This window comes from Halichoerus grypus, chromosome 5 (assembly GCF_964656455.1).
Source record: "Halichoerus grypus chromosome 5, mHalGry1.hap1.1, whole genome shotgun sequence".
NCBI lineage: Eukaryota > Metazoa > Chordata > Mammalia > Carnivora > Phocidae > Halichoerus > Halichoerus grypus.
The window spans coordinates 65,235,849-65,247,579 of record NC_135716.1 but is presented as its reverse complement, the minus strand read 5'-3'; the positions used below and the strand labels follow the sequence as shown (position 1 = coordinate 65,247,579).

At 36.5% G+C, this 11,731-nt stretch overlaps 1 protein-coding gene across 2 annotated transcripts in view; it reads left to right on the top strand.

Moving 5' to 3' along the window:
• Positions 1 to 11,731, top strand: part of MTFR1 (mitochondrial fission regulator 1) — a 65,216-nt gene that overhangs the window by 50,539 nt on the left and 2,946 nt on the right. For both annotated transcript variants that reach the window (XM_036090037.2, XM_078072334.1), the window contains 2 exons: positions 9,374 to 9,606; positions 11,194 to 11,449. In XM_036090037.2, the coding sequence (XP_035945930.1) occupies positions 9,374 to 9,606; positions 11,194 to 11,449 (489 nt within the window). The remainder of the gene's footprint in view (positions 1 to 9,373; positions 9,607 to 11,193; positions 11,450 to 11,731) is intronic.

The window sequence follows — 11,731 nt, the reverse complement described above, 5'->3', positions numbered from 1 at the left end:
GGATTATTTCGAAGTTTGTTCAGTTTCCAAATGTTTGGAAATTTTGCTGTTATTCCATTATTTAGTTCTAGTTTTGAAATTCTATTGTGGCCAGAGAACACAGGCTATATATTTCCATTCTTTTAAATTTGTTGAATTTTTTATTTTAATGGTCCAGATATGGGCCATTTTTGTTTATATTCTGTGGTTACTTGAAAAAAATGTGAATTGTGCATGGAATACCCTATAAATGTCAAATAGATCCCGTTGTTGAATTTTTCTCTATCCTTCCTGATTGTCTAACAGTTGTTGCAAAGGGGGTGTTGAGATCCAACTATATTTGTGGGTTTGTGTATTTCTGCTTTCTGTTTTTCACAGTTTTTGCTTTTTATATTTTGAAGTCTGTTTGGTGCATACACATTAGAAATGCTATGTCTTATAATTTCACTATTATTTAATGTCCCTCTCTGTTCCAGATCGTTTTCTTTTTCTATTTGTATACTTTCACCCTGCCTATGTCATTACATTTGAAGTGAGTTTCTTGTAGACAGCATACTGTTGGGTCATAATTTTTTAATCCACTGCCAATCTGTCTTTTAATTGGTGTATATATAAACCATTTACATTTATGTAATTTTAGTTACGTTAGAGTTTAAGTCTACTCTTTTTCTCCCCTATTCTCTTTTTTTCTACTTTTCTGTGGGGGTACTTAAACATTTTTTTTTGGAATCCCTTTGTGATTTATCTATGTTTTTGAGTGTCTCTCCTTGTAAAGTTCTTTTGGTGATTGATCTAAGTATTACATTGTATATACCTAAACTTATAACATTCTACTGGTATTGTCATTTTACCAGTTAATCTTCTCCTATATGTCCCTATACCCTCCTCTGTTTATAATTTTCTTAAAAATTTTGTATGCAGACATTTAGAATCACATCAGACAGTATATTTCCTTCAACCATCAAACATAACTTAGAAAACATAATTTAGAAAGAGGAGAAAATAAGTCTACTTACATTTTTGCTGTGTTTTTCTTTCTGCCTGATGCAGTTTCTCCTTTTACTGCTTGCTTTCTGTTTAGAGAACTCCTTCAGCCATTCTTTTAGGTTAGGTGTGCTTGCTCTAAAATTTTTTAGTTTTTTTTTTCTTTCATTTGAGAATTCTTGATTTCCCCAATTTTGAGGGATATATTTGCTGGATATGAGGTTATGAGTTCATAGTTATTGTCTTTTAGCACTTGAAAAATATGCCAGTTTCTTCAAGCCTCCGTGGTTTCAGATGAGAAATCGTCTGTCATTCGAAGAGTTTTTTTCCTCTATAGGTAGGGTGCCCTTTCTTTCTAGCTGCTTTAAAATTTTCTTGTCTTGGTTTTTAGAAGTTTGAGTAAGATGTTTCTTGGCATTTATTTCTTTGTGTTTAGCCTGTTTCGGGTTCATTCGGTTTCTTGAATTTTCAAGTTTATGTCTTTTGTCATTATTTCTGTAAATATTTTAAGTAAGTTGTCTGCCCATTATTTCTTTACGTACTTTTTCAGCCTGGCCCTCTTTCTCCCCTCCTTCTAGGATCCTGATAACCCAAATATTAGATCTTTTATAGTCATACAGGTTACTGAGACTGTTCATTTTTTTCCTAGTCTGTTTGCTCTTTGCTTTTCAAATTGGATAATTTTTGTTGTTCTATCTCTGTCTTCACCATTCTGTTTTTGATCCTGTCCACTGTGTTTTCAGTTATTTTACATTTTCTAAAATTTTCATTTGGTTCTCCTTTATATTTTGTGTTTCTTTGCTGAGACTATTTCAAGAATGCTGGTAATAGCTCATTGAAACCTTTTTAATCATAGCTTCTTTTTTTAAGATTTTATTTATTTATTTGAGAGAGAGAGAATGAGAAGGGGGAGGGTCAGAGAGAGAAGCAGACTCCCCACTGAGCAGGGAGCCTGATGCGGGACTGGTCCTGGGACTCCAGGATCATGACCTGAGCCAGAGGCAGTCGCTTAACTAACTGAGCCACCAGGCTCCCATTATACTTTCTTTATGTCAGATAATTTTAACATCTCTAACTTCTCAGAGTTGGCATCTATTGTCTTTTTCATTCAGTTTATGTTCTTTAGGGTTCTTGGTATAAGGAGTGATTTTTGATTGAAATCTAGATATTTTTGGTATAGGAGCCTCTGGATCTAAACTTTTCTTTTAGCTGTTTTTCACTAATAGCACTCTGGCAGGGAAAGAGTAAGTGCTACCTTATTTCTGCCAGGTGGGAGTAGAAATCCAGGTTTCCCATTAAACCTCCATTCACCCCTGAGGGTATTGGTGGGAGCTCCAGCTCTCCACAAGGCCTCTTGTGACACTATCCCAGCAGGTAGATGTGAGTGCCTCATTATTGCTGGCTCCTCACATTGTCTCCACTATACCATGAGGGATTGGGTGCCCTTCTTAAGTTCCTTCTCCCTGCTTTCTCTGACAGCATCCTGCAGAGTATGAGGCACCTCTTTACAGCCTAATAAGGATGGGAGTTAGCCTTTGTTGCATGGTAAAGGTGGGACCACAGGGCTTTCTGTGGTGTTTGGAGTGGAGCAGTTATTTTATTATTATTATTATTTTTAAAGATTTTATTAATTTATTTGAGAGAGAGACTGAGCATGAGCGGGAGGGAGAGGGAGAAGCAGTCTTCCCGCTGAGCAGGGAGCCCGACGCAGGGCTCGATCCCAGGACCCTGGGATCATGACCTGAGCTGAAGGCAGATGCTTAACTGACTGAGCTACCCAGGCGCTCCTAGAGCAGTAATTTTTACATAAGTTCTCTCTCTTGGGAGCCTACCCTTTTCTTGGTCCTTTGGCTGGGAGAGCAGGCTTTTGTTGCTCCCTTGACATTTCTGGGTTACCCATTACTCCAGCAACCAGTCTGGGATATATGAAGCAAAAGAAAAACTTGGGGAACTCACTCCTGTGTCGTTTGTTTGGATCCCAAAGTCCCAGCCATTCTGTCTTCTCCCCAGCTTTCAGTCATCTTACATTTGTTTTATGTGTAATGTCCAGGCTTTTTAGTTTTAGTTAGAGGAAGAATAGGGAAAACTAGTCTGCTCCATCTTCCTGGAAAGAGAAGTCTCTAAAGGACTTTTAACACAAATGTCATGTTTGCGGAGAATGACATGGGATAGCTATAAATGGGGATTGTGATGATAGTAACTGAATTGGCATAATGGATCTGAATAATGGATTTGGTCTGTGATGTTGAAAATAATTGGCTAAAGGGTCTTTGAAAAGGTGCTTGGAAGTACTTTAGGTAAAGATAATCTGAACTTGAAGAAAGAAAGAAGGAAACAGAGGAGACCCAGCTGGATTTGAGTGGTGCTCTAGAGGGAGGAAGTTGATAAGGCAGTGAAGTGCCCATGGCCATGGTTACAGGGTTAGTGATATGGCCCACATGATGAGAAAAATTGGGCAGACTTTTTCTTTTGCAGTATAGTGCTATATTGCTCTTTGCATTGATTTTTTTTTAATTTTTATTTTTTATTTTTTTTAAAGATTTTATTTATTTATTTGAGAGAGAGAGAATGAGAGAGAGCACATGAGAGGGGGGAGGGTCAGAGGGAGAAGCAGACTCCCTGCCGAGCAGGGAGCCCGATGCGGGACTCGATCCAGGGACTCCAGGATCATGACCTGAGCCGAAGGCAGTCGCCTAACCAACTGAGCCACCCAGGCACCCTCTTTGCATTGATTTTTGACAAATTGTAGATGGAGATTATGTAATAAAAAATATTTTAAAAGTATAACTTAAATCTTGTTTTTTTTTTTAAAGATTTTATTTTTAAGTAATCTCTACACCCAGTGTGGGGCTTGAAACTTAAAACCCCAAGATCAAGAGTCGCATGCTCCACCGACTGAGCCAGCCAGGTGTCCCTTGTAACTTTTAAATCTTAAAGACAATATGAATGAGAGTAGATTTAAGAACTTGTATATTTCAGTTTGAGTGTTTCTGTGCCTCTCATATTTGTATTTGTTTGAAAGCCAAAGCTATTTGTGGTATTTTTTTCTTCTTTCTCCCTTCAAATTTATGTTGATGACATTTTTATAACCATTACAATGTCACAGTATTTTGTCTCTGGGAAAATAGCATATATAAGAGTCCTTCATAGTTATTGTACAAATTATTTTTTTTTCAAATGCACTGAACTTCAGTTTTTTTCCCTTATATTAGAAGAATTAATACCTATCTTGAGGGGCACCTGGGTGGCTCAGTTGGTTAAGTGTCTGCCTTTGGCTCAGGTCATGATTCCAGGGTCCTGGGATCGAGCCCTGCATCGCACTGGGCTCCCTGCTCAGTGGGGAGCCTGCTTCTCCCTCTCCCTGTCCCCCTGCTTGTGCTCTCTCTCTCTAATAAATAAATGAAATCTTTAAAAAAACGAGAATTTTAGAAGATAACATGAGAGAACTTAGCACAGAGAGAACTTAGCGTGCACGGAGTAAGGCCTCTTTTTTTTCTCTTCTATATACATTTTAATTTCCCTTTGAATTAACAGAATGACCTCAGAATTGGAAAGAATTATAAGAGCATTGAGATTCTTTGACAGAATCAATATAACTGATAATCTTGTTTAAGAATCCCTCTGTTCTCTTTCATAGTAGTAGCCTAAGGAGAAATGTGTATCTTTAGATATATACACAGCATAGCATTTGCATTATGAAATTAACTAATTAATTATGAAATTAAAAGACTATAAAAGACTATAATCTCTGTGGCTTCTTAGTAGACAACATAGACATTGTCATCAAGTATTTGATAGCTTTGGAGTAGAAGGAATATTGGACTATTTCAAGTTCAAGGTCAATTCCAGTTCATTTTATTTTACTCTAATTGTATCTTATTCTTAATTCTGAATGCCACATACCTATCAAAATGAGTATGTATAAAATGCAAATTTATAGGTTCATAAGACTTGAAAGTATTAAAGGTAGCCCCTTTGCTTACCAGAATGTTTGTAATCTATTGACTAAGATGAACATATTTATGAAAATCTGCGATATAAGGATAGCAAAGTGAGACTGAGGACTTTGACTAAAGATACCCACTTTAATTTTTCGAATTTGAATATAAGTATAGAATGGAATGCTCTGTTTAAGGAGTGTTGGGGAGAAACACCGACCTCATAGAGGAGGACATTGACAAGATTCCAAAGGAGATGACTCAGCATGCAAGCAGGCTAGTTTGACACAGCTCCATAGGTGTGAGGGTAGACCAGGAAACTCAGTGGATTAGAGCAAGACTGTTTCCTACTCATAGTGCAGCAAAAAGCAGTTGTTACTCATTCATATTTTAATCTTAATTATTTGACACTAGACATTGATAATGTACATCAATAAAATACTGCCGTTAAGTACTACATTAAATACATGGATTTAATGTTATTCTCATTAAATAATCACTTTTAGGAAGGTCCAACTTTTAAAATGCCAAAACAGGAACAGAGTCTGAAACAATGCAGTTGTCACGTGGGTCTGTAGCCTTACATAAGTCCTGCCTACTCCCCACTATAAATCCTTTAATGGATTACTTGCCTGTCAAAAAAATTTCCCAGTCCAGTTGTCTTTATTCAACTACTTGCTCACTTTGAAAAGACTTAGTTTTCTACCCAACTTCATGTTTTCAGAGAACTGGATTGTTTTCAGGGAACTGAATTTTTTTCCAAGCTCCCTGGATCCTATTGACAAGAGAGTGTATTTTTATACCTTTCTGGGCCATTCTCTAAACTAAAAAGATGAGGGAGAGTTAGTAAAAATCATACCGGGAATACCGTCTTTCATAGGGCAATGGGCTAATTTAAAATGATCTCAAATTTCAAGTTTTCATTAACTGTATGATAAGGAAAAAGAAAGGACTTCAGAGGTGCATTATATTAATTGAGAATTTTCTTTGAAATGGTTAGTGGAGCTTAAAAAGCCCTTCATATTTATCTAAGTTGTACTTCAAAAGTGGCTGCCCTTGATAGTATCATTGAAGAAATAAGAGAGCTAGAAAATTCTTGTGCAATGCCACTCTGAACAGGAGCCTGTCGTAAGGCATTTTGGAGCCAAACTCAAACAAAAAAGGTAGAAATCTCGCCTGCAGAAGTTGGGATGCAGAAATTGTTTTTTAAGAGATGATCATGGTTTGTCTTCTGCTTTTGGGACATCCATACTTGATCCTTCTTTTTGTTGTTTTTGTTTTATATTTGCTTTGTTTCTTTAAAAGTTCTCAGAATTATATATATAAATTTTAGAAAAGATCACTTTTCTTCATTTGGATTAATTCTGCCTCTGCATTCTAGCTTTTATTAGCCCTCTGAAGGATGGCAGAACACATCAGTTCTGAGAATGATTTGTCAGATGTCTTATAGAACATGTCTGTGGGAAAAGGATGTGTGCATTTTTAAAGGAAGGGACATATCTGAGAATTTCATAACATCTAAATATTTTACATACACAAGAATATTGCAGAGCAACTTTTTGGGTTTTGTTGCTGTTGTTGTTGTTGTTGCTGTTTTGGTTCTTGAGCTCCTATAAATGCCAAATCTTTCTATGGCTTTGAGAAGACATAATCATTTCAGGATTATTTTCCTTTTTCAGCTTCTAAAAATCCACATTGAAAGTTCCACATTTCCTATAATTACTTTGTTTGGACTCATAACCATTAACAGTATTTCACATAAGGAAATGTAGAATCTGTATCATCAAATTTGTAAAAATAGGATAGATATAAAATACAGATGATCTGACACTGTTACTTAAATTACTTTTTTTTAAGGACTAGACTTTTTTCCTCTTATCCTGGCACACTGGTTTTCAAGATTAACAATAGTGAGTGCTTTGTCCATAATTTTCAGTAGAAAATCAAAGTGGAAAAATTGATCTGTAGGAGTTATGGGGAGATGCAATAACTTCTTTTTTTAACATTGCAGTTGCCGTTCAATATTCATTAATTCTCTCTCAGTTCATTTTGGCAAGAAGGTATTTTAAAGTAATCTGTTCAAACATGATTTATAGTTGATAAGTTGATCTCTTAATCCAAATTGTCATATTATCTTGTTCCAGTTCTGGATATTGAAGCGTAAATGTTCATGGGATTTGAACTTTGGCTTACTTGAATGGTAACATTTTAAGACAAACTTATAATCATTTAATACTTTTGGATCCTGAGATGTGTAGAATTTTAGGTGGGAAAATATTCTCTACTAAAGTGACCACAAGGGGGCACTTGGCCAGCTCAGTTGGAAGAGCATGCAACTCTTGAACTTGGGGTCATGAGTTCGCGCCCCCTGTTGGATATAGAGATTACTTAAATAAAAAATAAAATGACCACTAATTCTTGAATAAGCAGTATTATAACATTTTTTGTTGAGTCACACTAAAGATTCTGGTATCCAAAATTTATTTGCTGTTACAATACAGACTTCAAGAAATTTCTGTGCACATACATAATAGGAAAACAGACCATCATTCTCACTTCCATCCCCAGATATGAAAATATTCTTCTTTTGGGTTCATTTTATTAAAGCAAAGTACATGCACGCTTTCTCATGTCAATGTCAATGTCTTATTAAAATTACTTTCTTTATTGCAGGTTATTAGAGCACATGCATCTAATCTGTAACTTATATAACATGTAATCTTTCAAAGAACATATTAATGTATGTAATCAGAATATAGGTACTGTTCCTTAGAGAAGTTTTTACCATTGTTTAGTCTTCACATGCTTTTAAAGAAATTTCATCACCTGTTTCTTCCCAGTGTGGAGGTAAGAAAGGGAGTGGTAATTAAAGCTTTGTAAGCCAAACCTATTTCTCTATCCCACAGATACTCCAAATTAAATAAAATTAATAAAGTTAGTATTTTTAAAGTTTCTTGCTAGCTAAGCTAAGGCTAGGGAACAACTGGGACATTTATTCTCCAAATATTTTTGTTTAACAATATTACAGGTAAAAAGTTTACATGCATTCTCCATGTATGTTAAATTAACAGAGCATAAGCAAAATTAGATATGAAAAACATCTGAATTTCATGAATACCAAAAGCTAAAGGTCCAAGAATTCCTTCATTTAGAACACAAGGTAGAATGAAGAATTAGAACAGTTCTCAAGCAAAAATAAAATACCAATATCCAGTTAAAGGAAAATTAAAATAGAATTTAATGGCGGTTTTATAACAGGATTAGGTTTGAGTACATGTAACAAGAGAAGCCCCAAATAATGGCGGCTTCTACAGATGGAAGTTTATTTCTCTCAAATCAAAAACATCCAGAGTAGATCGTCTGAAGCTGACAGTGGCCCTACAGTGTCCACAGGGACTCAGACAGGCTCTCTGCCAACCTGAGCATTGGCTTCTACGTCCAGGTTAGCCGTTGGCTGGCTGGGACTCTCAAGTCCAGTCATCACCTTGTACTCAAAGACTCAGGAGGAAGGAATGGGGTGGGGCTGTAGGTGAAAGGACTCATGGAGTCCTCTCCTGTCAACATCTACCTACATCTTGTTAGCCAGAACTCAGTCACATGACCACATGAAACTGTGAGGGAAACCAGGATATGTTCATTAACTTGATTGTGGTGATTATTTCAAAATGTGTACTCAGATCATCATGCTGTACACCTTAAATAAATACAACTGTCAATTTTACCTCAATAAAGCTGGAAGAACAAAGGCCTTAAAGGCCCAGAAAACCTAATTGTAGAAAATAGGAGGAAACAGCTAAGCATATAAATTGATGGTTGAAAAGAAATCTGAATTTTATTCTCAGCCTCAAAAGACATATTTGGAACAGTGGAGCAGTGCATATTAAAAAACTTCTTTAAACAAGTGAAAATGAGACTGTGTATGTAGTTACTGCATGGTTTCAGTTGATTCTTGTCCCTCCTTTTCAGTTTCTTGTGCTGTATTTGGGACATACTGTTACACTACATCTTGAAATTTGTTGTATTCTATCAAACGTGGAAAACACTGACTTTGAAATGCAGAAGCCAAGATCCCGGCAAAAGGCTATTGTATTACTCATTTGATTTTTGTTGTCAAATGTAACCGGTAATTAGTTTACCATTTTTAAGAGCATTACAGTTTCTTCACCTTAGTTCAAACCCATTCAAAACATGAATTAGCAAAAACATTGTTGGAATCTGTGATGCCTCCTGACAGTGTGGGTTTGTGCATATTATATAGAGATTAAGAAGAATGATGGCAATAAGAAACCTGGCTTGATATGTGTCTACATCAGGTTGATGAGTACTTTGTTGTTTTGAAACTTACAGGAGGGGATTTATGTAAGGTCAGTCTGAAAAGTATTTCTCAGATACCATGTTCTGATTAATTGATAATGATGATTTTTGTATTTCCTTACAAACCCTGTGATATAGCTATCCTTTCTTTCTTGCAGGACAGAGGTCAGATCAAGGCAACCCCTTCAGGATGACCTTCCTTTCTTTGAGAAGCCACCAAGCAGGCAGTTTTCCTTACCAAACCTGTCTCCAGAAGATCCTCAACAGAAGAGAGCACTAGCAAATGAGGAAGCCCTGCAGAAGATCTGTGCCCTTGAAAATGAACTTGCTGCTCTCAGAGCTCAGATTGCCAAAATTGTGACCCTGCAAGAACAGCAAAATCTCATTGCAGGTCTGTAAATCCTACATTTGTTTTAACCAATGAACTGGAAATTAGGAGAATGCCACTAATTTTAAAATGTATTAGCAAGTAACAGCCATGGGGTTGTTGGAAAACCAAAGGTCAGTCATCTCCATGGTTCAGTCCTGGACCCAGTCAAGTTTAAGTGGTTTTTGTTGGTTTTGAACAATTTTGATGCAATGATGCTATGAGAGAGGATAAGTTTAGAAAAATACTGAAATTCATACAGTTGAATTGCTGCTTGTGTGAATGCACTGGGAAACTTTGTGATAATGGCACCAATTTTCTCAGCCGTGAAGTAATTTCAAAACAGCCTTGACAGGGTTGACTGCTCTTTACTTACCTGCATGTCCTAAGGCAAGTCCTTGGCCTTTCTCCCTCCCTCTCCTGCTCTAAAATGGGCTAAGAGTACCTATATTGTGGGGTTGTTGTAGTAAATGTGGAAATTATATACAATGCCTTTAGCACATAGTAGCTACTTAATAGTCATTTCTCTTCCTCTTGACCGGAGTAGAAACTGAATTCAGGTCCTGTGACTCCTGGTCTAATACTGTTGGCTTTTATTTGTGTGTATTGTTACTTTGGAGAAGAAACCATAGCCTTGAAATCCTAGCCCATTAACCTGTTGGCAAGTAGTAGTTGTTTTTCCTAGTGGTGTTCCTGAGTCCTGGCTAGACTCAGAATTAGCCATCTCTAAAAGTTAAAGTATAAGGACAGTTACTGCTTCTGAGCCACTTGTGCTCCTGGAGTTTAATGTAATCCAACATGGAAACCTCATCCAGCCTGTGTACTGCCAAGATGGACGGAGGGCGATGCACTCTGGGGCACTGAGTGCTTGAGAAGTAACCGGTTACTTAAATGAAATTTGCATGTAACTTTTTTAAAACCAGAAGTCCTGCTTTTAACTTTTAAATTGCATTTCTCTTTTGCTTTACCTCCCTCTTCTGGCAGACTATGAAAACTGCTGTAAATAGTGAGGCAGTTTGGAGATTTATGTTATTTTAGATGTTCTATTTACACTCGAAATCCCTTGAGTAAAAAATTTTGCATTGAGCTCCCCCTAATCAATACAATTCAACCAGTGAACAACTCTGTCCTCTAGTTATGCATAAAGATGAATTTTTACATCCTTATTTTGTAACCACTTTAACTCTTACCTTACTGTTTTGAAAAGTAACACTTTTTCTTCTTTCAGAAATTTGTTGAATAATAAGTCTTAAAACTTTTAATGCTCAGTAAGTCTTATATGTAAATATTCTTAAAATGAACCACAAATTTATCAGTTTTTTTCAAATATAGTACTGAATTGTCAAACTGTATATTGAAGATGTTTATACAGTGCACTTTTACATCTAAAAGTAGTCACAGAGTATGCAGCGGTCAGACTTGAACACTTGAGATCACAAAAACACCCCTGTTAAATGGAACTTTTCCATCTGGAGAGTTTGGGATTAGATTAGATTTTTTTTAAGCATATTGATTTCAGGTATACAAAAGTCCTTAACATAATTTTGCTGTTAAAAGTATTTTATTTGCTGTTACCATCAAGATTAAATTGATTTTTCCTTATTTCTGTAGGTGACTTAGATCCTACCACATCTGTTACTACACCACCATCCTCTGTCCCACCACCGCCCCCGCCTCCCCCACCCCTTCCCCCATCAGGGCTCCACCAAAGTGTATCATCAGCTGTTGACCTGATAAAAGAGCGAAGAGAGAAAAAAGCCTGGGCTGGGAAGACTCCCGTTAAGAGCAGTCCAAAGAAACCCGATATGCCAAATATGCTAGAGATCCTTAAAGATATGAACAGTGTAAAACTTCGATCAGTAAAAAGGTGAGGATACGTTTACCTTCTCTCACACTTCCTTTGTTACGTCTTGTAAAACAGAAGTACTAGACTTCTTGAGAACTTTATAACCTGATTACCATGAATAGTTCTAGTTTTTAGTTTAAAAAAAGGCCCAGTGTCTCCGAATATAACTAAGAAATTAGCAAACATCTCCAGGTTACTTTTTAGTTTTTCCCCCATTGCTTTTTTTTTTTTTTTAAGATTTTATTTATTTATGAGAGAGAGAGAGAGAGAGAAACAGCATGAGAGGGGAGAGGGTCAGAGGGA